The sequence below is a fragment of the Pan troglodytes genome, chromosome 16 (genome assembly GCF_028858775.2).
Source record: "Pan troglodytes isolate AG18354 chromosome 16, NHGRI_mPanTro3-v2.0_pri, whole genome shotgun sequence".
In the NCBI taxonomy this organism is placed as follows: domain Eukaryota; kingdom Metazoa; phylum Chordata; class Mammalia; order Primates; family Hominidae; genus Pan; species Pan troglodytes.
The window spans coordinates 70,512,687-70,540,486 of NC_072414.2; the positions used below are offsets into that span (position 1 = coordinate 70,512,687).

At 40.6% G+C, this 27,800-nt stretch overlaps 2 protein-coding genes across 4 annotated transcripts in view; one reads left to right on the forward strand and one right to left on the reverse strand.

Moving 5' to 3' along the window:
* On the forward strand, nt 1–27,767 carry CHRNA5 (cholinergic receptor nicotinic alpha 5 subunit). 2 transcript variants are annotated; one of them, XM_016927096.4, is made up of 6 exons: nt 1–306; nt 15,300–15,451; nt 21,146–21,190; nt 22,819–22,928; nt 24,310–24,609; nt 24,732–24,819. In XM_016927096.4, exons 1-6 carry the CDS (start codon nt 201–203, stop codon nt 24,733–24,735), a joined length of 717 nt encoding a protein of 238 aa, XP_016782585.1. In that variant the 5' UTR covers nt 1–200; the 3' UTR covers nt 24,736–24,819.
* The window catches only part of CHRNA3 (cholinergic receptor nicotinic alpha 3 subunit), a 28,743-nt gene continuing 28,561 nt past the window's right edge, over nt 27,619–27,800 (reverse strand). The window contains exon 7 of one of the 2 annotated variants that reach the window (XR_674660.5): nt 27,619–27,705. The gene's annotated coding sequence lies outside the window, so the exon portion shown is untranslated. The remainder of the gene's footprint in view (nt 27,706–27,800) is intronic. The other variant, XR_010151438.1, reaches the window with a different exon arrangement.

Below are 27,800 nucleotides of genomic sequence, written 5' to 3' on the forward strand. Positions count from 1 at the left end.
ACACGCGTCCCGAGCCCGCCAGAAGCTGCTAGGCTGAGGCTGCTGTCCCGGCGGGAGCTGTGGCGCGGAGCGGCCCCTCTGCTGCGTCTGCCCTCGTTTTGTCTCACGACTCACACTCAGTGCTCCATTCCCCAAGAGTTCGCGTTCCCCGCGCGGCGGTCGAGAGGCGGCTGCCCGCGGTCCCGCGCGGGCGCGGGGCGATGGCGGCGCGGGGGTCAGGGCCCCGCGCGCCCCGCCTGCTGCTCTTGGTCCAGCTGGTCGCGGGGCGCTGCGGTCTAGCGGGCGCGGCGGGCGGCGCGCAGAGAGGTGAGCCCGGGCTGCAGAGGGGCGGGGCGGGGCGGGGGGCTGCGGGCCGGAGCGGGAGCTGGCCCGGACTCCACATCGCGGTGCCCAGGAAGCCGCCAGGCGACGGCCGCCGGAAAACCTGGTTGCGAGGGGAGGTGGGTTTTTTTCTCCTGGGGGCTTGGAGTGAGGTTTCAGTTTAAATGTCCAGATTTGCTCATTTAAATGCAGAGAAAGGGCTACTTGGGTGGGTTTTCTTTGTTGTTCCACGACCTGCATCGCTGGAGACTACGAGGCTGGCTTAGCGTATACTTCCACACAACTTTTTCAGTAAAAGATGCCACTCTTGTCCAGCAGGGCTTTCCTGTCCTGGTGGCAGCCAAGCTTCCCATTTTGTTGCCTATTTACGGGATATAGAGACTCTGGGGTTCATTCTAGGGTTTGGGACTTATCTTCCACCTCCTGCCCGCCGCCTCTTCCTCCATCCCTGTCCCCCCTACCCACCGCAGCATTTGAAAACCTTTCCTTTCGCGGGAGATGAAAGGTGTGTGTTGTAGCAGGCTAGGCGGCCGACTTCCCTGGCTTCGGGGCTAATCGTTTGCATCCAGAGTTCCTCACTAGCTCCTTAGAGCACAGCTTTTTTCAGCCTGATGTTTTTCAAGAGGTTTTGGACAGGAATGGAAACAACAAAAGAAATCGCGTAGTCCTACATGTTTCAAGTGCTTGGGAAAGTTTTAGAGTCAGTTCTCTCAATACCTTGAAGAAAAACACGTTTGTGGAGCAGCTATGGTGTGATCTAAACGTAGAAAAGCTAAGCATCCGTTAAGCAAGATATGATTACAGAAGTTCACTACGTCTGTATTTCAGGTTTTATGAGTGAGTTTCTTAAATAGGGGAAATATTGCAAGAACCTTTTCTTGCCTTTCCTTTGTTAAGGTTTTTAATCTATGGCTCCTGATTTTAGGAAGTAATAAGACTAGAATAATTCATTACAGGATGTATTGCTTAGTGTAGACCGAAGAGAAATAAGATGGAGGGTGATTTAAACAAATTAAGAAAATCCTGGGCAGAGAGAGTTAAACAGAAAGAAAGGAGTGTGATTTTGGAGCCAGGCAAACCTGTATTCAAATTATGGCTCTGGTGCATCCTGACTGGACGAACTTCTCTCAGCTGTTTTCCTTCTTTAAGAAATGGCGGGCCGGGGGCGGTGGCTCACGCCTGTAATCCCAGCGCTTTGGGAGGCCGAGGCGGGCAGATCACGAGGTCAGGAGATCGAGACCATCCTGGCTAACACAGTGAAACCCCGTCTCTACTAAAAATACAAAAAAAATTAGCCGGGCATGGTGGTGCGCGCCTGTAGTCCCAGCTACTCAGGAGGCTGAGGCAGGAGAATGACGTGAACCCGAGGGGCGGAGGTTACAGTGAGCCGAGATCGCACCACTGCACTCCAGCCTGGGCAACACAGCGAGACTCCGTCTCAAAAAAAAAAAAGAAAAGAAAAGAAATGGGGGTAATAATCATGCTTACCTCTCAGAGTTCTTTTGAGGATTAAATAATGCATATAAAATGCCAGGCACAGTGCCTGACACTCGAGAAAATGGTAGTTCTCTACCCCTTTTGATGAAACTGAACTTTAAAAATCTGTTTCATGTCTTTTAATATAGAACACTGTAGCCAAGCATTAAATAGTGTAAATAGCTATCTCCCTTCATGCATGGTGTTCAGTGTTATAACAAAGTGAAATCGATTAGTTCCTGCTTTCTGCCCCACTTAGTTAATATCTCTCTCATAATAACCACCTGGTTCTATTGCACTTCTGTTTCCTCCTGCTTCCACGTAAGCTCCTTAAGAACTGTGATTCTTGTTTATCTTTGTATCGCCAACACCTGCCTTAATGTAGGAGCCCAGTGAAGGTTTGCGGAAGGAAGGAGTGGAACCGTATTACCTCTCTGGATATTAGTTTCTCCATCTGGATGGTGAGGGGCCATTAAAGGATCCCCCTTCCACCTCGAAAATTATAAGATTCTGTGTGCTCTTAGAAGTGATCATCTTGAAGAACAAAGTGATACTGAATGGATGATGTAATTGCACACTTGCTCTTAACTGTAAATATGCATTTGTGTACAACTGTCGTTGCATGTGGGTGGCTGAAAGTACTGTCTGGAAATAGGAGACCTGCCACTCGCTGTCTGTGTTTCCTTGGACGTATTACTTGACCTTGCTGATTCTTTATTTCTCTCTCTTTAAAATGAAAGGGCGGAAGTAGATGTTTTTAAGTCAACTTTAAGTTTTTTAAGTTCAAGTATAATTACCTTTATTTTTACAATTTATTGTTTTCATATTCGTCTTAGGTTCTTAATAGTAACTTTTCTCTGTGGTTTTCTGTGAGCCAGTTCCCAGGTAAAGAGAATATCTAGTCAGCCAGCAGCTATTATTTGGCTGATGAACGGTCACACAGCTGTGGAAAGTGGCTCAGGAGACAATTAAAGTATAATATATTAAAGTATAATGAACTAGTACATCAAGATAATACAAGCATTTTAAACTGACCTGTGATTGGGACAGTGATTATGGAAGTTAGATAGTCATTAACTACCTAACTAGTTATATTTCTTACTATTTCTTAGCTATGTGACATTTTAAAGCCAATGGTTATATTTCTTAGCTGTGTGACATTTTATTTTTTTAATTTTTTTTAAAAATATTTAAGTTCTGGGATACATGTGCAGAACGTGCAGGTTTGTTACATAGGTATACATGTGCCATGGTGGTTTGCTACACCTATCAACCTGTCATCTAGGTTTTAAGCCCCGCATGCATTAGGTATTTGTCCTAATGCTCTCCCTCCCCTTGCCCCCAACCTCCCGACAGACCCTGATGTGTGATGTTCCCCTCCCTGTGTCCATGGATTCTCATTGTTCAACTCCCACTTATGAAAGAGAACATGCGGTGTTTGGTGTCTGTTCCTGTGTTAGTTTGCTGAGCATGATGGTTTCCAGCTTCATCCATGTCCCTGCAAAGGACATGAACTCATTCTTTTTTATGGCTGCACGCTATGTGACATTTTAAATGGTTGAAACTTAATTTTAATTACTATATGTAGTGGCTGAAAATGAAATAGGAAAATGAAATCATAGAAAATGAGAGCTATGAAAGATTTTTTCTTCTCATCTTTAGTCATTTTCATTAACATTTTCAGAAGCTAACAGAAATACACACATAGTGACTGTCAGTTTTACTTTTGTTATATATATGTCCTTACATAAACTTTATACACAATTTAATTTGCAATTTAAAATTATTTTGATTTCCAAGAAATACTAAATATGTGAACTAGACTGAGCAGCTGGAGGGTAGGATTTCATTTGTCTGTGTATTTCCTGATACATTGCAGATATACCTGCATTTATTAATGTAGCCTATGGATTGAACTCTGAGGTTTTCAGTCAATTGTAAGAATAGCTTTTTTTTTCAACCTATAATCTACAAATGAGATCTAGCAAGTAATTTTTTATAATTAGGATATGAAGTTTTAGTTCAGTAATTTCAGTACAGAACTTTTTTTTCTAATAGCATTATTTTTCTTAAAGCATTGGAATTAAATTATCAGATGATAGTTTAAGTTCACTATTAAATAAGCATGTCGACAATTAGAGTTGTTAAATATTGGAATTTTTTTTTTTTTTTTGAGACGGAGTCTTGCACTGTTGCCCAGGTTGGAGTGCAGTGGTGCAGTCTCGGCTCACTGCAAGCTCTGCCTCCCGGGTTCACGCTGTTCTCCTGCCTCAGCCTCCCAAGTAGCTGGGACTACAGGCACCCGCCACCACGCCTGGCTAATTTTTTGTATGTTTAGTAGAGACTGGGTTTCACCATGTTAGCCAGGATAGTCTCGATCTCCTGACCTCATGACCCGCCCGCCTCGGCGTCCCAAAGTGCTGGGATTACAGGCGTGAGCCACCGTGCCCGGCCTGGAATTGTTTTTGAAAGAAGTTTAGAATTTGTTTCTTTAAACATCTGTTCCACAGAACAGCATGGGTATAGTGTTTTTTTTGTTTTTGTTTTTGTTTTTTTTCTTGAGACAGAGTCTCACTCTGTCGCCCAGGCTGGAGTGCAGTGGCATGATCTCGTCTCACTGCAGCCTCTGCCTCTGGGTTCAAGTGATTCTCCTGCCTCAGCCTCCCAAGTAGCTGGGATTACAGGCATGTGCCACCATGCTTGGCTAATTTTTGTATTTTTAGTAGAGATGGGGTTTCTCCATTTTGGCCAGGCTGGTCTTGAAAACTCCTGACCTCAGGTGATCCGCCTGCCTCGGCCTCCCAAAGTGTTGGGATTACAGGTGTGAGCCACCGCGCCTGGCCTGGGTATAGTTTTATAATGACAATATGATAGAAAGGATTATTTAAAATTATGCTTTTCTGTTCTATGATGAAAAATGTTAATTTAGATGTTTTGTTCTCCTTTGAGGAAACATGATATTGTTTGTCCTACTGTTTATTTATTTACTATTTTTATTGAGGCAGAGTCTTGCTCTGTCACCTAGGCTGGAGTGCAGTGGCGTGATCTTGGCTCAGTGACACCTCTGGCTCCTGGGTCCAAATGATTCTCGTGCCTCAGCCTTCCAAGTAGCTGAGATTACAGGCATGCGCCACCACTCCCGGCTATTTTTTTTTTTTTTTTTTTTAGTAAAGACAGGGTTTCACCATGTTGGCCAGGCTGGTCTTGAACTCCTGGCCTCGAATGATCCGCCCGCCTTGGCTTCGCAAAGTGCTGGGATTACAGGTGTGAGCCACCACGCCCGGCCCCTCCTACTGTGTTTAATTCAGTGACTTCATGCTCTTGTCTTCCAAAGTGTGATTATAAAATACAGCCTTTTACCAGTAAAAATAGGAGTTAAATATGAATATTTGAATTCTGACAAAAAAGATGATATGAACTTTTAGGTTTTATTTTTATCTGGTTTTATTTTCATTTTTATTTTACAGTCAACTGTATGTATGGAATTAGGCAAAACTCTTTCCTCTAGGTCAGGATTTCTCAACCTCTGAAATTTTGTACTGGGTTATTCTTTGTTGTCAGAGAGGGGGCGTCCTGTGCCTTGTAGGATGTTTAGCAGCATACTGGTCTCTAGCCATGAGATGCCAGTAGCACCCACTGAAAAATGTCTCCAGACATTGTCAAATGTGCCCTGGGGGCAAAATTGTTCTTCACATTTGCTACCTCTTGAGAACCACTTCTCTAGGTCTTGTTGACCAGGGCTTCTGAAACTTAGATGTACACAGGAATTCCCTCAGAACGCAGATGCTGATCCAGTAGGTCAGAAGCAGGGCCTGAGACTCTGCATTTCTAACAAGCTCCCAGGTGATGTGAATACTGTTGGTCAGTGTATCACAATTAAGTAGCAAGGTTGTAGAAAATTCCACATTCATACCAACTGGGTGAACTCTCAAGGGAAGCCAATGAAAGTAATTATGGAAATAGTGAATTTACAATGAATTGTAGCCCAAACAATGTAAGGCTAATAGAAGCTAAGAAAACAAGCATTATCCTGCTGTCCTAACAAAGCAGCTGTCTTCACTTTTCCATATTTTCTTCCAGTCCTTAGTATTCATTCATAACTCGACATCTCTAAGGGGGAAATTTGCAAGAGTCTTTACAAGGTCATACAGGCAACCTCATGCACCATTAGGTGTTTTATTCCATAATACTGTAAATATACTAGCTCATAATACATATTTATTGCCTGTTGAGAGATTTATAGCCCCAAATTAGGATAATGAACTCTGCATTTACTTGATCTGATGATGCTCTGCCTTTTTTTTTTTTTTTTGAAGTGTACAAGTTGTCTCGTCTCCTTGAGAACTATTGACTGCACCTAAATTAATACCACCTAAGGTCATTCATTTTCTTACTGCGAGTGTTCTGAGAGTCAGGGTAAGATATTAAGTTTACTAAGGCATAGCAGTTACAGTGTAACTTTATCCTATAATTCTGTGATAAAAATCAATATAAAATATAATGAAAATCCTGGAGTGAAAAAAATCCCTCTATATTTTATCTGTAATACTTAAAATAATGATTGGTAAGCATTTTTGTTTGTCACATTGAAAATGTTGGATATAGTACACATTTTCCCTCGTTTACAAAATGGTTACGTTCACTGCTTTATCTTGCTGTTGCTTAAAATAGCCCTCCTAGGACTGCTGCAAAGAGGATTTTTTTTTCAAAAGAGTACAAGTCACTTTTTGCTAACTTATAAAAAGATGCAAGGAGACTTTAGGGGTAGATTAACTGCTCCAGGAATGCCTTGATTATGAATTGGGGAGGTATAATATACATCACTCTTCAAATCTTTTTAGATATATTATCCTATTTCCTTCTTATGGCAGCCTGTGAAGAAGAAAAGGAAGATATTGGCAGCACCTAGCAAGATTTAAAATGTGCGCCCCCTTGACTCAGCAGTTTTACTTCTGAGAATCATTGCTATAGAAATCTTTGCATCAGTATGGAAAAAGAGATTTGTTAATTACAGCATTTTTTCCCATTGTAGCATTATTAGAAATAACCAAAAACGGAAGACTATAAATGCCAATCAGTGGTGAAAACTTAAATAAAGTCTAATGCACTCATAATGATCACTTTGCAGCTTGTGAAGGAAGACTGGAAATAGTTGGACATCTACTGGTATATAGTTTATATAGTTGTGTTTTTTATTTTTTATTTTATTTTTTTTGAGACGGAGTTTTGCTCTTGTTGCCCAGGCTGGAGTTCAGTGGCGTGATCTCGGCTCACTGCAACCTCTGCCTCCCGGGTTCAAGTGATTCTCCTGCCTCAGCCTCCCAAGTAGCTGGGATTACAGGCATGCACCACCACACCTGGCTAATTTTGTATTTTTAGTAGAGACGGAGTTTCTCCACATTGGTCATACTGGTCTCGAACTCCCGACCTCAAGTGATCCCCCACCTCAGCCTCCCAAAGTGCTGGGATTATAGGCGTGAACCACCACACCCGGCTGGTATATAGTATTGAATGAAAAAAAGTTGCAGAACTTAGAGGAAAACATGTTTCTGTGTGTGAGTGAACATGCATGTAATTTAAAATATCTACACGTCAAACTTAATGGTTACCCTTGGAAGGAAGGCGAAGGAGAGGAGGAGGGAGAATTCTTACTCTTTATGAGCTTCTGGATTTGAATTTTGACAGTGACCACACATTACTTTTGCAATTATAGCATTATTTTGAGAAAAAACAAAATAAATCTGGTTCCTAGTTCTACCTCTGCTGCTTATTAGCTACTAGCGTTACAACAGTGGTTCGCAAGAAGGGTCAGTTTTGCTCCCCCTCACCAACATTTGGCAATGTCTGGAGACATGATTGGTTGTCATGTGGGGCGGTGGTATGTCTAGCGGGTAGAAGCCAGGGATGCTGCTAAACATACAGGGCACAAGACAGCCCTCCACAACAAGGAATTGTCCAGCCCAAAATGTCAGTAGTGCCAAGTTGAGAAATCCTGTGTTAGACTCCAGAGCTGCAGTGGTGTTGGAATATGCAGGTGATGCCCTGTGCAGTGGCAGGGGCGCCATTCTCACTGTGGGGTGTACTTTGCATAGCCATAGAATTATAAGTATGATATAATAAGGTAAATAAATGTGCAAGTTTTTACCCCAGGAAGACAGGCACCAGGTCTTCGTTTTCTGCTCTCCCTCTGGCACCTGGCACAGAGGTTGGCACAGTAAGCAGCTAGTTGGCATTTGTTGAATTAACGAATTGAACAAGATATCACATTAGGCTCTAGTGTGGCCAAGTTGTAGCAGATGCTAAAGATTTAAGAATAATTTGTGGCAGAAACTTTAAATTATAGTTAATGTCTGTTTTTATCTGCAGGTTGGCAGAAGACTGCTAATATCCACATTTAGTTGCTGAACATGTTGGTTGACTTTTTTCCAAATCATTACCTTTTGATAAGAAAATCATCATTCTTCATGGAAAAATGCCAGAGCAAAGCACTATCAAATGTTCCTAGAATTTTTTTTTTTTTTTGAGACGGAGTTTCACTCTGTCACCCAGTCTGGAGTGCAGTGGCACAATCTTGGCTCACTGCAATCTCCACCTCCCAGGTTCAAGTGATTCTTCTTCTTCTGCCTCAGCCTCCTGAGTAGCTGGGACTACAGGTGTGCACCACCACGCCTGGCTAATTTTTTTTTTTTGTATTTTTAGTAGAGACAGGGTTTCACCATGTTGGCCAGGATGGTCTCAAACTCCTAACCTCGTGATCTGCCCACCTCGGCCTCCCAAAGTGCTGGGATTACAGGCGTGAGCCACCGTGCCCGGCCTAGAATTGGTTTTTTAAATCCTCAGGGGGAGGCCAAGGCGGGCGGATCACCTGAGGTCGGGAGTTCAAAACCAGCCTGACCAACATGGAGAAACCCCGTCTCTACTAAAAATACAAAATTATCCGGGCGTGGTGGCACATGCCTGTAGTCCCAGCTACTCAGGAGGCTGAGGCAGGAGAATTGCTTGAACCCAGGAGGTGGAGGTTGCAGTGAGCCGAGATCGCACCAATGCACTCCAGCCTGGCCAACAGGAGCTAAACGCTGTCTCAAAAAAAAAAAAAAAAAATCCTCAGGTATCTTTTTGGCTACATACTATATTTAGTGAAGAAGATTTTTTTAAAAAAATCTTAAACTACCTAGACACTACCTAACATAGTAAGATAATGTACTTTATTTCATTTGATTCAGACGAGAGTGAAGCAGCTAAGCAGAGGTTCTCCTTTTTATTAATGTTTTTTAATGGAAAAATAATGTTCACAAGAATGGTCCAAAGTAATGAATCAAAAAGTTGTTGCCATACTCATTTAACAATTATTGACATATTGCTAACAGATATCCTTATTTTATATAGGCTAGAAAATTGTGGGCCAGACACGGTGGCTGACACCTGTAATCCCAGCACTTTGGGAGGCCGAGACAGGTGGATTTCTTGAGCTCAGGAGTTCAAGACCAGCCTGAGCAACATGGCAAAACCCTGTCTCTACAAAAAAATTAGCTGGGCATGGTGGCGAGTGCCTGTCGTCCCAGCTACTCGGGAGGTTGAGGCAGGAGGATTGCTTGAGCACAGGAGATAGAGGCTGCAGTAAGCCAAGATCGTGCCACTGTACTCCAGCTTGGGCGACCAAGTGAGACCCTGTCTTAAAAAAAAAAAAAAAAAAGGAAAAAAATTGTGGCTTATGGATGGAGGTTAACAGCTTATTAGTGGTGCCAAGTATTCAAATTAAGGTTTTCAGCTTTGCAGTTCTGTGTCCTTTCCTTTTCACCATACTAAAACCAAGGAGCAAGGTTACATTTCTTTGAAAATAAATGTGGTTTCACCAAATGATTTGACTGTGATTTTTTTAAATGTCATTCTCCCAGTTCCTCAAACTTTAGGCAATGAATGATAGTAAGAGTTAAAATTGAATTTGTAAAACCAAAATGTAAATATATAAAAGTGTTAGTGACATTACTGTATACGCATTTATACCTTTGTTAGGTATTCAACTTAGTTTTTCTCTTAGCAGCTGTACTTTTAACTACTTTAGAAGAATTGTCCCATTAAATTTTTTTTTGTTCTTATCCTATTTTTAGTGTGCTTCACTGCTTGGTTTCCTTTGTTTTGCTGAGATATGTGGTTTATATGCTATTAGCAGGTTGTATTATAATTATTATTATTTGGTTTCAAGAAGAGACTTGAGGAAAGCTTTATAGTGACCCATTATTGCACTGTGTTAAGAGTGCCCAATGCCACAAGCATATTCTTCCTTTGTATTTTTGCAAAGTTCCATTGCCTAGGACTGTCTGGAGACAGTCTTTGTTGGTCTATCAGTTACCATTACTTTAGTAATCATTTATGGAAGAATAAGAACGACCCTGTGCTGGCACTTATATCTACACTGTTAGCTAATCCTTACAATGACCTCATAAGGGAGGTACTTTTTTAATACCTGTGTCACAGATGAAGAAAAATCATATCCAAAGTTGAGTAACTTATCTATCTTTTTGGTTATAGCCAATCCTATTAGGTGTGAAGTGCTGTTTCATTGTGGTATTGATTTGTGTTTTCCTGATGGCTAAAGGTGTTGAGCATCTTTTCATATGCTTACTGGCCTTTCTTTGGAGAAATGTCTAAGTTAATTTAGATCTCTTGCCCATTTAAAAATTGGATTATTGAATCTTTTTATTATTCATTTATAATAGTTCTTTATAGATTTTAGATACAAGTCCCCTATCAGATATATGATTTGCAAATATTTTCTCTGGGTTGTATATCCTTTTGATGTAAGGGATCTTTTGAAGTCAAGTTTTTTGTTTTGTTTGTTTGTTTTTGTTGTTGTTGTTGTTTTTGAGTTAGGGTCTCTCTCTGTCTACCTGACTGGAGTGCAGTGGCACAATCTTGGCTCACTGCAACCTCTGCCTCCCAGGTTCAATAGATCCTCCTACCTCAGCCTCCCTAGTAGCTGGGACCACAGGCGCGTGCTACACGCCCAGCTCATTATTGTGTTTTTAGTAGAGACAGGGTTTCTCCATGTTGGCCAGGCTGGTCTCGAACTCCTGGCCTCAAGTGATCCATTTGCCTCGGCCTCCCAAAGTGCTGGGATTACAGGCGTGAGCCACCGCGCCTGGCCCAAGTCAACTATTTTTAAGACAAGGAAGGGAAGAAAAATTAAAATGTAATAATGTAATAAGTAAGGCCGGGCGTGGTGGATCTTGTAGCACTTTGGGAGATTAAGGTGGGAGGATTGCTTGAGCCCAAGAGTTCAAGACCAGCCTGAGCTACAAAAAGAGACCCTGTCTCTACAAAAAATAAATAAATTAGCTGGGTGTGGTGGAACGCACCTGTAGTTCCAGCTCTGTGGGAGCTTGAGATAGGAGGGAGGCTGAGGTGGGAGGATTGCTTGAGTCCAGGAGTTCCAGGCTGCAGTGAGCCGTGATGGCGCCATCGCACTCCAGTCTGGGTGACAGGGCGAGACCCAGTCTCAAACAAAAAAAAAAAAAAAAAAAGCAATTACTGTCATCAGCCTATATGTAGTGCTATAGAGATGCCAAAAAAGTGTTCATTTTGAATAGGATGAGCAAATATTAACTATTTAAAACAACTTCTAAAAAGAATTTTTCCATTTGATTCAGTTTATTTAGAATTTACCTTACATATAGTGTCAGTCTTTCCTACTGGATTGTAAATGTCGATGTTGTCTGTTTTGTTTAGCAGTGTGTTCCCAGTGCCTGTCTGATAAATGTTTGTTAAATGAATGAATAAGTAAACATCAATGTGGGCTAGAGCTATCGGGGGTGTGGCATTCATTAAGTTAATCTAGAAAGTTGTCACAAGATGGAAGATGTTAGGGTGATAAGAGCATGAAGCCAAGGTGCCCCTCAGAGCTCTGCGGTTTATGAACTCTGTAGCAGCAACCGTTCTTTTCATACGTATATGCTGATTTGTAAAATGAGGGGATGCATTGGATTGTCTCCTTTTTAACATGCTGAGGTTTGTGAACAGTGGAAACTTAAAACATTTACAGCCAGCTAAAAAAGCATGACTGCTAAGAAGAATTTAAGTGCACTATCAAGGTTTTATGCTAAGATACCTTTGACATTTGCACTGGACACTGCTGTAAAGTGTCCTAAGAAAATGGTATTTCTAGTATGGGATGTATTACGAAGATATTCACAAAGCAGTATCTTGAAGATTCTCATTAGGTAGAATGTTGGGATTACTATTTTATTTATACCCTGTCTACTTTCTTTCAAAGAAGATTTGAGATAGCGATTCAAGCTAGTTTTTTCCCCACTCAGGCAAAGGTTCCTTTAGATGCTATTGACAGACATTTTAGGCTGGGTGCGGTGACTCACACCTGTAATCTCAGCACTTTGGGAGGCAGAGGCTAGCAGATCGCTTGAGCTCAGGAGTTCAAGACCAGTCTGGGCAACATGGTGAAACCCCATCTCTACCAAAAATACAAAAAATTAGCCAGGTGTGGTGCACGCCTGTGGTCCCAGTTACTCAGGAGGCTGAGGTGGGAGGATCGCTTGAGTCCAGGAGGTTGAGGCTGCAGTGAGCCAAGATTGCACCATCGCACTCCAGACTGAGTGACAGAGACCCTGTCTCAAAAAAAAAAAAAAGACATTTTATTTATTAATACTTTTATCTTTTAACCCTTAAATTTTTGGTATTTCAGGGACTATAATTAGGAGGATTAGAAGAGGAGAAATGGTTCAATAATGCTATTTTAACTTGAAGCTCTAAAATTAATGGCTTTTAAACATTAAGAATGACTCTAGTGTATAATTTTCTAAATTAATCTAAATATCTTCAATGCTGTGCATTTCAGCATAAGGTGACTTTTACAGGCGTCACCACACAAACTCCATAGTATTTGTAGATTAAACTAAGTATCTTAAACTAGTTACTGCCTGGCGCAGTGGCTCACGCCTGTAATCCCAGCACTTTGGGAGGCCGAGGCGGGTGGATCACCTAAGGTCAGGAGTTCAAGACCAGCCTGACCAGTAGGGTGAAACCCCATCTCTACTAAAAATACAAAAATTAGCCAGGCGTGGTGGCGTGTGCCTGTGGTCCCTGCTGTTCGGGAGGCTGAGACAGAGAATCACTTGAACCTGGGAGGTGGAGGTTGCAGTGAGCCGAGATCACACCACTGCACTCCAGCCTGGGTGACAGAGCGAGACTCCATCTCAAGATAAATAAATAAAAAATAAATAATTTTTAAAAATTAAACTAGTTATTCAGGGAAGCAGGACACAAACTCTTGAGGAGTGGGTTACTTATGAAAAAGAGAACCAGGAAATAGGTTTCCTCCAGCTAGAGTACCTGGATATTCTTTCATATCTCTGTATGGAAAACATGGTCTATCATCATAAAGAGAAGATTTTGTGAAAGTGCTAATTTCTCTCCAACCATTTCTTTAAGGTTGGAGAAGAACAATCACTTGCTACTGTAATCCTTATGTGTATATTTGCTGATTAATAAGCCAGTGACATTTTTGTTTCAAGTAAAAGTGGTTTTTTTGTAATATCATTAGTCTTAAGTAAAAGTCATGCTTGAATTTTTATACATTTCACATTTCCTTAAGTGATCCCAGGCCAGACAACAGTGAAAACTCATTTCTTCAGAGACGCTTATTTGAGCTCTGTAGTAGCATAAGCATAACTGTGATCCCCAAATCTAACCAGTCTTTGGCCATAGTATCCAAAACATTTTATATTTTGACTTTTTTTTTTTTTTTAACAACTTAGGTCCTTAAATAGATTTTTTTGAAGAAACAAGTTTCTTTTTAGTATATTTAATGGCACATGTTTCCTGATTTTTGAACGGGAATTCCTCATCTTCATTTTACATTGGGCCCTGTGAATTATTTAGCCAACCATGTTCACATTCACACATATACATACATTTATTTATTTATTATTTATTTGTTTGTTTGTTTGTTTTTTGAGACAGAGTCTCGCTATGTTGGCCACGCTGGAGTGCAGTGGCACAATCTCGGCTGACTGCAACCTCTGTCTCCCGGGCTCAAGCAATTCTCCTGCCTCACCCTCCCAAGTAGCTGGGATTACAGGCGTGTGCCACCATGCCTGACTAATTTTTGTATTTTTTGTAGAGACAGGGTTTCACCATGTTGGCCAGGTTCGTCTCGAACTCCTTACCTCAGGTAATCTGTCCGCCTCAGCTTCCCAAAGTGCTGGGATTACAGACGTGAGCCACTGCCTGTTTATTTTTTTTACTGATCTTGAAATAAACCTTTCTTGATTCTTTATCCTCAGTATCCCTATATCAGCATAACTTTTGGAAAGAGATCATTCCTGTCTTTGCACTCTGTCTTAAACATACTGCAGTTCATCTCTCTTCTCTTCCCATAGATGGCTTTTGTTAGATTCACCATTGACCTCACTGTTGCTAATCCAACACTCAGTTCTCGGCTGCCTCTCCATGTCTCATGAGTAGCATCAGTAGATTGGGAGGCTCAACCCTTCTTGCTGCATTTTCTTCATTTAGCTTCCAGGACAGCATGCTATCTGCTATCTTCGAGTTCTTCCTTCCTTATTCCCTAAAAAGCAGTTTTATACAAATGTATAGTTTTATATAAATATAGTAGCAAAGTATGTCAAAGCTAAATCAATCATTCAATATTTATATATTTTCATATTAAGATTATGACAGGCCAGGCACAGTGGCTCACAGCTGTGATCCCAGCACTATGGGAGGCTGAGGCGGGCAGATTGCTGAAGGTCAGAAGTTCAAGACCAGTCTGGCCAACATGGTGGAACCCCGTCTCTACTAAAAATACAAAAATTAGCCAGGCGTGGTGGTGGATACCTGTAGTCTCAGCTACTCGGGAGGCTGAGGTGGAGAATTGCTTGAATCCCAGTGGCAGAGGTTGCAATGAGCCGAGATTGCACCACTGCACTTCCAGCCTGGGAGACCAGGCAGGACTCTGTCTCAAAAAAAAAAAAAAAAAAAAAAAGATTATGCAAATTAAAGCAATTTTAACATTTATAATTGATAAATGAGCTTTGCTTTAGTATATCTGTTTTCTAGGTTTGGAATTTCAAGATAACTCCTGCCACCCTGGCAATTTAAAAGCTTTTATTATTTAGATTTGAAATTATTCTGTATTGAGTACTGAGTGTTTCTTAAGGAGCTCAGCATATTCCATAGTCAGTGTGATTTAACTGAGACATATCTGAACCAGAGTGTCCCTTATTCTATCAGAAATACTTATATTAATATTTCATTTTAGAGGCTGCATTAATAATAGCCTAAATTGTAGTTTGGTTCATTAATAATCTGAACTTTTTTTTCCTTTTTTTTTTGAGACAGAGTCTCTCTCCATGGCCCAGGTTGGAGTGCAGTGGCCCGATCTTGGCTCACTGCAACCTTTGCCTCCTGGGTTTGAACTTTTGTTTGAAAGTACAGGTATCTGGTGGGAGAGAAGTGAGTACATTAACTTTTAAAAATTTGTTATACAGGATTATCTGAACCTTCTTCTATTGCAAAACATGAAGATAGTTTGCTTAAGGATTTATTTCAAGACTACGAAAGATGGGTTCGTCCTGTGGAACACCTGAATGACAAAATAAAAATAAAATTTGGACTTGCAATATCTCAATTGGTGGATGTGGTAGGTGTGCATATCCTTCTATACTCAATTTCCCACAGATTTAGTGAGAGCCTGGTGTGTGCCCAGGCACTGTGCTAGGCACCAAGGATTACAAAGGTGATTGAAGCAGTCCTTTGCCTGAAGGAACTCACCAGGGAAAAGTAGTGATTGTGTCACATACATGATAACACACTGTGTTTATATATTTTATAGTTTAGAAACTGTTTATCTCAATTTGGTAATTATAAGTCTATCTTTAACAAATTCAAAGATTAAAACATTGTGTATTCCTTAAATGTGTTAAAAATAGTTTCAAAAAGTTAGCTTGAAAGTAGGGAAAAGAAAATAAATTTTTAAGTTTAAGAGAAAAAGTCCAAAAATAGAGTGATAGATTCTTAGGAACTAAAAGTATCACAAGAGATCATTATCTTGGGCTCACACTTAAAACATTTCAGAAATTTTTCTATGTGACGTTCATTAGTAGAATAAGTTCCCTTGATAAATTGTACTTATTGTCAAGAGATCCTATCTATTTAAACTAAAACATTCATGCTAATTTTTAAACTAGTTTCTTCTTGTTCTGAACATGTAAATCAATAATTATTTCCCTGTTGTGTTCCCAAAATAACCAAGTATATGTATATTTATATATATGTATGTTTTAAAATAACATTTATAGATGTGCTTTATGTTCTGATTACAGAAGCAATGCGTGATTTTTGTAGAGAATTTGGAAAGTGCAAAAAATACAAATGAGAAAATAAAAAGTGACTGTAATTTTACTACCCGGAGATGACTAATGTTAATAATTAGTTGTGTTTCTTGCCAGTCTGTCTTTGTGTATATGTTACAAAATTGGAATAATATTTTAGAAATAATTTTGATTACTGCTTTTTCTCTACTATGACATGATGAACATTTTCTTATGTCATTACATACTCTCCAAATATAATTTTTAATAGTTACATATTTCTTCTATAATTTAAGCATTCTCCCATTTTGAACAGAAGTTTGTTTCCAATTTTTCTTATTATAATTAACAATGATGAATATATTTGTACACAAATGCCTGAACGTCTCCTTTCCTTAAGAAAGGCAGTTAGTGAACCAAAGGATATACCTTTTTCAAAGTCTATTGCTATGTCATCTAATTGCTTCCAGAAAGGTTAATGAATATATGTGGACTGTGTGTGCTCAGCCCTTAGCTAGTCAATATGGGGAGATTTTAAATGAAAATAGGAAAGTGGAAAAGTAAGGTGGTAGCCAGGTGTGGTGGTTCATGCCTGTTATCCCAGCACTTTGGGAGGCCAAGGTGGGTGGATCACTTGAGGTCAGGAGTTCCAGACCAGCCTGGCCAATATAGCAAAACCCCATTTCTATCAAAAATACAAAAATTAGCTGGGCGGTGGTCCGTGCCTGTAATCCCAGCTACTCAGGAGGCTGAGACAGGAGAATCGTTTGAACCCTGGGAAGCAGAGGTTGCAGTGAGTTGAGATTGCACCACTGCACTCCAGCCTGGGCAACAGAGCAAGACTCTGTCTCAAAAAAAAAAAAAAAAAAAGAAAAAGTAAGGTGGGTGGGGCTTGCTCTCAAAGATCTTTCTGGTTGAGGTCATTGGCACACAAATGGTGTAGAAAACTGTAGCACTAAATCATGATGCCAGAAAGAGCTGGGAATGCAGATCTTAATGAATGACCTTATCAAAGAAGGTAGGGTAGATGAGGTGGCACCCGAGCTGACTTTGTAGGAAGTGTAGGGTTTCACGTGGCAGAGAGGAAAAGTATTTAAGTACAAAGGAACAATATAGTTGTAGGTATATAAGTGATAACTGAGCCTTCCTGTACAGCTGTTTAGATCAAAAGATGAATGTTGGGAGCCCTGGCATACAGGAGTGGTCTGACTGGACGGTGGAGAAGGTGAGGAGAATCCCTGCATGCCACTTCGTCTTTACTCCTGCCATGTTTACTTCTTGGGAGAACTTTCCTACTGGCACTAGCCATTTATTATTCAAGGCCAAATTCATCTGTCAGATCCTTTGTGAAATCTTTCCAGAATCCATAAGACAGCCTCTCCTGTGTTCAAAATTTTTTTTTTTTGCACTTTAATATGGTACCCATTACACTCACTGGTACTCATGTGCTCTGGCATTTCATCTTCAAAGCTGGGTGAACTTTATTCCTTGTATCTGTCCCAGAACCTAGCACGGTATCTGGTACATAGTAAATGCTGAATGAGTGAGAGACCTGATAGGCAACAGACACGATCAAAGCAGTACTTTCAGAAGATCAGTAAAACAGTAATGTACATGGTTTTGAGGAGTGAAAGAGAGACTAGAAAATGAAAGGCAAGTTAGAAGACCACATACAAGAAGGAACAGGACTTGACCACTGAATATGGAGGGAGGCATCACATTTTGAAGCCTAGGTGATTAGAGTGGAAGAGTAACACATTTGAAAAATACTGTCGGCCGGGCACAGTGGCTCACGCCTGTAATCCCAGCACTTTGGGAGGCCGAGGCAGGTAGATCACAAGGTCAGGAGATTGAGACCATCCTGGCTAACACGGTGAAACCCCGTCTCTACTAAAAAATACAAAAAAATTAGCTGGGCATGGTGGCGGGCACCTGTAGTCCCAGCTACTCGGGAGGCCGAGGCAGGAGAATGGTGTGAACCTGGGAGGCGGAGCTTGCAGTGAGCCGAGATTGCGCCACTGCACTCCAGCCTGGGCGACAGAGCGAGACTCTGTCTCAAAAAAAAAAAAAAAAAAAAAGAAAAAGAAAAGAAAAATACTCTTCATTGTTACGGGAGTAGGGCAGAGAAGATGATGAGTTTGATTGTGGTTTGAGGTGTTAATTCCAAAGAAAATGTTCACTAGCTTTTGGGAAGTCAAGACTGGCTCTGAGATGACAGATGAGAACAAGGATGTCCATCTGGAATTGCTGGCCTGGAGGAGACTGTTGAAAACTTTGATGAGTTTTTTTTGTTTTTGTTTTTGCCCTTGCCTCTCACCTCCCACTTTGATGAGTTTTTAAAGTTAGTGGGAAGAGCAGGAACCTGATCCTTGAGGAGCATTTGTAGAAAGTGGTAGAAGGAAGGGGTAACCAAGCAGAGAAGTTGGGGAAGGGTTGCTTCTTGAGAGAAGAGCCCAAAAAATGAAATGTCAGTGACTACGAAAGCAGAAGAGGACTGGAGTCAGGGGAGATGAAGGGTGAGGGCTCTGGAGATGGAGAGTGGGAAATTCACTGAATTGTGTCTGAGATGTTTTAGGTTCCTTTTATCGCTAAGCTCCCCGGAATCATATTTGGTGGATTCCTGCCTTATTTCCCACATATTCTGTCTTTTTTTTGTTTTTAAATCTCATTTTTGGCTTGTTTGTTTTGATTTTAAAGATAAAATCTTTTTATAAATACGATTACCCCTGAAACTCTTCTGCTATACTTACACATGTAGTTAACATTTTTCCATTTGTTAGTTTAGGTTTCCTCCTGGGGATCATCGTACATTTATCTGTCCTCAGTTTCATTTTTGTTGCATCCTCCGTTGTGCTGAGCACATTATAGATGCTTGGGAGGTATTTGAGGTCACATTAAATTAGGCGGTATCCCTTATGGTAATGGCTAACCACCACATCTTAGGGGCCATTTGTGAACTTATGGATTATTCTTTTATCTGTGTTATTGTTGAAAGTGCTAAGTATTGACTGGGAGCCCAATTTATGTGTGTGTGCACATTTTTCTAGGGAAAGGGCCCATAAGTTTCATTAGATTCTCAAAGATGACCTATTGCTATATACCATCATGGGTAATATGTTTACCAGAACTTTCCTAATTATAAATGCCTCTGTTTAGAACTTTTGCCTAACAGGCATATTCAGATACAGGGATCAGCAGTTATTCTGGATGGTGTGCGACTAGGGTGGATAGCAGAGTTGGTGGCTTTAGATTTAGGAAATTTGAGTTCTCAAATCAGTGCCACCAGTAATCGGTGCTGTGACTTTAAGCAAGTCACCTCTCTGGGCCAGTTTCTGTCGCCTAGGCTGGAGTGCAGTGACATGATCTCGGCTCACTACAACCTCTGCCTTCCAGATTCAAGCGATTCTCCCACCTCAGCCTCCTGAGTAGCTGGGTCTGCAGGTGTGCCACCATGCCCGGCTACTTTTTGTATTTTTAGTAGAGACCAGGTTTCATCATATTGGCCAGTCTGGTCTCGAACTCCTGACCTCGTGATCCATCCGTCTCGGCCTCCCAAAGTGCTGGGATTACAGGTGTGAGCCACCGTGCCCAGCCAGCTCTAGTGTTTTAATCAAGGAAAATTGCTCTTTGGAACTGCAGTGTAAGAGAGATGGCCGTGCTGCATTTCCCAGTACTCATTCTCCCCATGCAGGGACCTCATGGAGCTGCCTGCATCCTCAGGGGTATGCTTCCTTCTGGTCTCTTCCTTTGTCCTGGGTCACTTATCTGTTGTTGGGACAGGATAAGGAATGGGTCACCTCCAGTTACCTGAGGTATTAGTATTTATTCACACCCCTGTCCTATCTCCCCAGCTGCCTCATACTTCTGTGAGTCTCTGTGCATAGCATTGTGTCCTACACATAATATATTTGCAGCTGGTGATTATGGATCTTTTGTTGATTCTCCTGGCTCCATGATATTTCACTAAAATTTAATGGAAGAAGTATTACTTTAATTACACCTTGAATATTTGGTAAAGGACCGGCATAACAAAGACATGACAGCAGAGAGGTGTAAGTGAGAAGTACCAAGGACCTCCAGTTCTCTACAAAAGTAGGCACGAAAAGCTTTATGAAATTCGCATTCAAGGCTGCCAATATTTTTTCTTTTTCTTTTCTTTTCTTTCTTTCTTTCTTTTTTTTTAAGATGGAGTCTCGCTGTGTTGCCCAGGCTGTAGTGCAGTGGCATGATCTTGGCTCACTGCAACCTCTGCCTCCCGGGTTCAAGCAATTCTTGTGCCTCAGCCTCCTGAATAGCTGGGATTACATGCATGTGCCACCATGCCTGGCTAATTTTTTGTTTTGTTTTTTTTTAAGTGGAGATGGGGTTTCACCATGTTGGCCAGGCTGGTCTCAAACTCCTGCCCTCAAGTGATCTGCCCACCTTGGCCTCCCAAAGTGTTGGTATTATAGGCATAAGCCACTGCGCCCAGCCCTCAATGTTGTTTCTGTCTAGCAGACCTACAGGGAGATTCAGATTCTTCCCTCAGCAGAGGCAAATGACTGTAAGAGATGTCCCTCAGGGATGTACAGAAATACCGTATCTCAATGATTCTAAGAAGCACACTTTTCCGCATTTTAATACTTCTGAAATCATGATGTGTCTTACAATTCATGGCAGCTTGTAATTCGTTGACAGCCTTTTTTTCTCCTCTTAGTGCTAAGCACATAAAATAACACTGTGCTTATATCTTAGACTGCATCTTAAATATGAGGAAATATAGTAGTTGAGGTGATTAATGTTAAATGCAAAAATGCCAAAGGTATCTTTTAGTGTAGTTTATCTGAAATAGAGAGTATGTTGAAAGGAGTAATGTGAAATTAGGCTGGAAGAAAGATCCTAGCTTTCTAGAGAACCAGATTGATGAATGAAATGTGGGTACTATGTGAAGAAGAGTGTTTATATAACAATGTGAAATTTATTATTTAAAGAATTATTGTTTCTGTAATTGAAATCAATCTTATTTAAATTTTTATTTTTTAAAGGATGAGAAAAATCAGTTAATGACAACAAACGTCTGGTTGAAACAGGTATGTATGTAAAATTCAAACGGGCACCCAATTAGTGACTGGGACACCTATTTTTATTATATGTATTGTAGCAGAAATACAAGAGTATGTATATTTGTGAATACGAATGAATACGTGACTATATGGCCTTGGTGGATTGGCAGGACACAGAAAGATGAGGGTAGATGGAGTTCTTGTATTTATTCAGCTAGTATTTTTGGAGTGCCTGTTATGTGCCAGACACTGTTATGGGGAAACAGCAGTGAACAAAACAGACAAAAAACCCTGTAGTATTAGTCTGTTCTCACACTGCTATAAGGACATACCCAAGGCTGGGTAATTTATAAAGGGAAGAGGTTTAATGGATTCACAGTTCAGCATGAGTGGGGAGGCTTCACAATGATGGTGGAAAGTGAAGGAGAGGCAAAGGCATGTCTTACATGGCAGCAGGCAAGAGAGCATGTTCAGGGGAACTGCCCTTTATAAAACCATCAATTCAAGATGAGATTTGGGTGGGGACACAGCCAAACCACATCACCTGCCCTCATGGAACTTCATTCTAGTGGGGGAAAAATAAACAAGTTGTATAGTACCTTAGAAGCTGATAAGCTTGGGGAAAAACACACTGGAAAAGAAGATAGGGAGTATTGGGGTGGGGGGTGTACTTATAAAAATGGTGGTCAGAGAAAACAGCATTGAGAAGATAATGTCTGAACAAAGTCTTGGTGGAGAGGAAGCAAGCCATGTGTATATCTGGGGAGGAGCGTTCCAGGCAGCAGGACCTACAAGTGCAAAGGTTTCTGAGGCTGGTGTGTGCCTAGTGTGTTTAAGCAGTTGCAAGGAGGCCAGTGTGGCTAGCAGTGAGAGAACCATTGGGGAGAGGGGGTGTAGGAGATGGCATCAGATAAGCAAGAAGAGGCTGGTGGAGTAGCAGCTGCTTATAGGCCACTGCAAGGATTCTGACTCTCTAAGGTGGAAATGGGCAAGAATGAAATGAATTTTTTTTTATAGATAGTCCCTTTTATATAAAGGACTTTTGTTTTTTTCTGGGCCACCATACATATGTCCTAACTGCTGTTGAGCGCTTCCTTTTGTTTTTCTTTATCATCCCTAATTTTTATACCTACTATTTGTTTTCTAACCCCGAACTCCTGAAAGGCATATATGCTTTTCTCAGGGTGCAGCTCCTAACTTGATCACAGAATTGTAACTGCATGGAGGTAGGGTAAGGTGTTGAAATACGCAGAATGTGCAATAAATCCAACTCCCTTTTGCATGGACCAGAACAGCCAAATTGGGTGACAATACATCTGGAAAAAAGAATGTTTCCCTTGTACCTGGATATTAAGTGCCTGTGGCTTCAAGTCCTGGATATAGTCAGTCAGTTGATGGGAGAAGAGTTGCCGAGCAGAGCCATGAACACATCTAGCTCTGGTTCTCACCTGTGTCTCACAGGGACCATGGTGAGAACCACCACACAAGGGGACAGGGTTATCTGGTGCCCATAATAAGAAAGACAGGGAGGTGTTCTCTATTGGGGGTAGAGATGATCTCATGTCTAAAATTTCTGGTGTGACAAAAAAGTATGGTATTCACTGTTTTTGACTATTAGTTTTATTGAAATTGAGGCAGATTTCTTTGTTTTAAAGGAATGGATAGATGTAAAATTAAGATGGAACCCTGATGACTATGGTGGAATAAAAGTTATACGTGTTCCTTCAGACTCTGTCTGGACACCAGACATCGTTTTGTTTGATAAGTAAGTTATATTCTAAATATAGTTTTATATTTTCAAAAGAAAACATTTGTATTTCTATTAGGCACTAATAATTTTTCTCCCTTTTGAAATTGTTTAGGTATAAAAATCAAATGACATGACCGCATGTGCCTGGGTATGATTACATGTTTTATAGATGAGGAAACAGAGGCTTAGGGTGGTTGTTCTTGTCCAAGATCACAGAGCTAGCACATGGCAGAGTAGGGGGGTCACACCAAGGGGACTGATACCTCCATTTACCCTTTGATTTACTAGACTACGTATTTGGCAGACTTCTAGATTTTTTTGTATGTTTTTTACGTCGTTGAGGTCATATTTTATGTTGAATTGTGCATCCTTCTAGTTGTGTTTAAATACTGTATCGTCATTTTCCCACAATGAGGAATGCTGGGTTAATTATTAATTCATCTTTAGAGGCATCCTACCTAGGTGTGTTTTGAGGATTTTTTTTTTTTTTAACTTAGGGGAGAGGAAAATTCTGGGTACCAGTTTTATTTTTTTCTAAGACCACTCCTGGGCAAATATGGGAATTTGTGCTTATCTTAAAGCACTTTGTCTGATTCGAAAGAAGGCCATTTGGCATGAGGACAGAGCAACTGCTATGCAAAAATATCTTTAATCTTTTGACACCTTTTACCTCCATGCTGCTTAAGAAGTGAACAAAGCTTGTAAGGACACATGATGCAGCTTCCTGGAGCATCATTTTATTTTCAGTAATTGAAAACATTTTTATATTAAACATGGATATATTACAGAATAGTGTGCAAAAGCCACATGAATTTGAAGACAGCAACATTTTAAAGAAATCTTATGTTGGTGGTGTGCTTTCCTAGTATATGGATTCTATACTAGACTTTTCTCATATATGAATTCACTTGGTGGGAGAGCTTGAGAGGCACAGCTGCTTTTCAGGTCATGCCCAGCTTGGTGTTCATGGTCTTTCCCCATCAAAGTAAAAAACGACCAGTATTTGCGATGAAGGAAGAAGAGCACTGTGGAGGGAGTCTAGGAGTGTGGATTCAGGTTCTGGCTGTATGCGTGCCCATTGTGTCAATAGCCTGACTCTATTCTGTGTGTAAGGTGAGGTCTTTTCAATCATTAGAATCTCAGGCTTCTGTGAAAATTTGTCAGTTCTGGAGTAGATGCAGAAGAAGGGGTTCAGTTCTAGTAGAGTTAGATATTTAAGGAAGATATTCCTGGAGCAGGGTCCCTATGTAGCAGGTATATCTTATCTGAAGTATAGTAATTTAAAAATTATTTCATGCAATCAATGATAGGCCTGCTTTTATATTAGGCTTATATTAATACAATTCATGTGCATTGTTTAATTTCTGCATTGTTATTTTATATGTGTGTATTTTAGTGCAGATGGACGTTTTGAAGGGACCAGTACGAAAACAGTCATCAGGTACAATGGCACTGTCACCTGGACTCCACCGGCAAACTACAAAAGTTCCTGTACCATAGATGTCACGTTTTTCCCATTTGACCTTCAGAACTGTTCCATGAAATTTGGTTCTTGGACTTACGATGGATCACAGGTTGATATAATTCTAGAGGACCAAGATGTAGACAAGAGAGATTTTTTTGATAATGGAGAATGGGAAATTGTGAGTGCAACAGGGAGCAAAGGAAACAGAACCGACAGCTGTTGCTGGTATCCGTATGTCACTTACTCATTTGTAATCAAGCGCCTGCCTCTCTTTTATACCTTGTTCCTTATAATACCCTGTATTGGGCTCTCATTTTTAACTGTACTTGTCTTCTATCTTCCTTCAAATGAAGGTGAAAAGATTTGTCTCTGCACTTCAGTACTTGTGTCTTTGACTGTCTTCCTTCTGGTTATTGAAGAGATCATACCATCATCTTCAAAAGTCATACCTCTGATTGGAGAGTATCTGGTATTTACCATGATTTTTGTGACACTGTCAATTATGGTAACCGTCTTCGCTATCAACATTCATCATCGTTCTTCCTCAACACATAATGCCATGGCGCCTTGGGTCCGCAAGATATTTCTTCACACGCTTCCCAAACTGCTTTGCATGAGAAGTCATGTAGACAGGTACTTCACTCAGAAAGAGGAAACTGAGAGTGGTAGTGGACCAAAATCTTCTAGAAACACATTGGAAGCTGCGCTCGATTCTGTTCGCTGCATTACAAGACACATCATGAAGGAAAATGATGTCCGTGAGGTCTGTGATGTGTATTTACAAATGTAGATCTGCTTCCATTTTAAGTTCAGAAGTTACTTTCATTAATTTTGGCAGAGTAAACAGCATGACCCTTAAGTAAGACTAAGCATAGATTGAGGGCCAGAATTGTTGACATATTTTCTATAAAAGATCTTTACTAAGGCTTGTTTCAGTTAAAGCACCTGCAAAATGGGGCATTTACACAAATCTCACTTCTCTACTTCCCCCATCAGCATCTTGGATAACTCTAAAGAAAATTTAGTGTTATATATTCTAAGGAATAATAATCCTGCCATATTTCTTGGCTCTGACCTGATGAATTGTTTTAATTTCTTGGGGTGAGGGCAGTGGGTGAACTGTTTTAATTTTGTCTTCAGTAACTTTGTTTCTAAATTGTGATAATCTGTAGGCAGAACTCCATTATAACAGTTAATGGAGTTATCAAAAGTTCTTTTAGGCTGGGCGCAGTGGCTTCATGCCTATAATCCCAGCACTTTGGGAGGCCGAGGCGGGTGGATCATTTGAGGTCAGGAGTTTGAGATCAGCCTGGTCAACATGGTGAAACCCCATTTCTACTAAAAATACAAAAATTAGCTGGGCATGGTCGCACACGCCTATAGTCACAGCTACTCGGGAGGCTGGGGCAGGAGAATCGCTTGAACCCAGGAGGCGGAGATTGCAGTGAGCCGAGATCACGCCATCGCACTCCAGCCTGGGCGACCGAGCAAGACTCCGTCTCAAAAAAAAAAAAAAAAAAAAAAAAGTTCTTTTAAAGAATGAGCCTAATGTGGAATTTATAAATATAAAATTCAGTCTTGTCACTGTTATTTCTTCTATTGTGTATTACTTTAAACCTATGACTATAGTAATATTTTCATAATTGAATGTACATTAAAATTATGTGAATTATCTGTAAAGCTATTTTAAATGGAAAATTTCCATCAGGTATGAGGAGACAGAATAAATCTGGCAAAATCACAGCCTTTACCCCAAAAGGGACATTTGATGTATATATTTTTAAAACTTTTTTTCATATTTTAATGATTTAATTTCAATAAGACTTTCCTTCCTTATTTTATTGTATTTCAATAGGTTTTTGGGGAACATGTGTTTGGTCACATGCATAAGTTCTTTCATGCTGATTTCTGAGACTTTGGTGCACCCATCATAAAAACTTCTAATGCTTGTGGGTTTGTGAAGTATCTATTTGGTGGTAGCATAATGAAATTAGTTTATAAGGTTTGGAGCTATCAATGGAGTTTTTAAAAGTACATAGATTTGTTAGGTAATGGTTTAGACTGAGATGGAATTTAATAAATGTCTGCAAAGTATTGTGCAAAAGGGTCATGGCTCATACTACTAGGACCGAGGAGGTTGGTTTTATTTTCAGATGAAAACAGAGGCAGAGGTGGCCAGGTGTGGTGGCTGACGCCTGTAATCCCAGCACTTTGGGAGGCTGAGGCAGGTGGATCATGAGGTCAGGAATTTGAGACCAGCCTGGCCAATATGGTGAAACACTGTCTCTCCTAAAAATAGAAAAATTAGCTGGGCATGGTGGCGTGTGCCTGTAGTCCCAGCCACCTGGGAGGCTGAGGCAGAAGAATCACTTAAACTTGGGAGGCAGAGGTTGCAGTGAGCCGAGGTCACGCCACTGCACTCCAGCCTGGGGGACGGAGCGAGACTCTGTCTCAAAATAAAATAAGCAGAGAAGTAACAGGGTTTACAATGCCCTAAATTCTAAATTATCCTACACTTTGGAGGCACAGTTCCCATAGAGGACACCATCCTTCATAGAGGTTCAGGGCCAGGGAAGCCCCTGGTCAAGGAAATGGCCTTGTAGAAAGGGGAGCCCCTGCTGCTTAGTGGCTGGGCTCATCCTTCTTTTTCCTTGTGGTGGCTCCGAGCTGCTGAGCCAGCTTCCTACTAAAGCTGGCTCCAGGGAAGACTGTTCTGTGCTCATGAAATTAGACTGAAGTGGTCCCTAGGAAATCCAAAAATAAATAAAGTGTGTATGTGAGGAAGATGAACAGCTTTCTAACATGTATTATTCTGAACCAACTTTTAATTTGGCATGAAATTAATCTCAGGCTAGAGTCTCTCAAAATATTAAAATAAGTAAACACTACTGGGCAAGAATAAGTATATATAGTAAGAATAATTTTTTTTAGTTTATTATAAAATATCCAAGTCTATTTTAATTTTTAATCTATCAATCAAAATAAACCACTTGTAATATAAGTTGATGTGTAAATGAACATATTTTGTAGTGTCTTTTAAAGCTTATATCTATAGTAGACCTTCAGGCTAGTGTCTGTCCCTGAGCTGAGTATAGGGTCACTTACCGTTTAGAGGCAGCAATGGGAGGCAGAAATTGATTTGGCTTCTAACTCAGTGTGTTTGTTATATCTTAAAATATGTACACAATTTACAATTATTTAATGCATTTTTATTTTTTTCCTAACAGGTTGTTGAAGATTGGAAATTCATAGCCCAGGTTCTTGATCGGATGTTTCTGTGGACTTTTCTTTTCGTTTCAATTGTTGGATCTCTTGGGCTTTTTGTTCCTGTTATTTATAAATGGGCAAATATATTAATACCAGTTCATATTGGAAATGCAAATAAGTGAAGCCTCTCAAGGGACTGAAGTATATATTGAGTT

What these genes read in the sequence shown, in the direction of transcription:
- CHRNA5 (XM_016927096.4), top strand. Translation starts at nt 201, where the DNA reads ATGGCGGCGCGGGGGTCAGGGCCCCGCGCGCCCCGCCTGCTGCTCTTG. An exon ending in GGCGGGCGGCGCGCAGAGAG is followed by an intron (nt 307 to 15,299) that starts GTGAGCCCGGGC and finishes TTTGTTATACAG; the next exon opens with GATTATCTGAACCTTCTTCT. An exon ending in GACATCGTTTTGTTTGATAA is followed by an intron (nt 22,929 to 24,309) that starts GTAAGTTATATT and finishes TGTGTATTTTAG; the next exon opens with TGCAGATGGACGTTTTGAAG.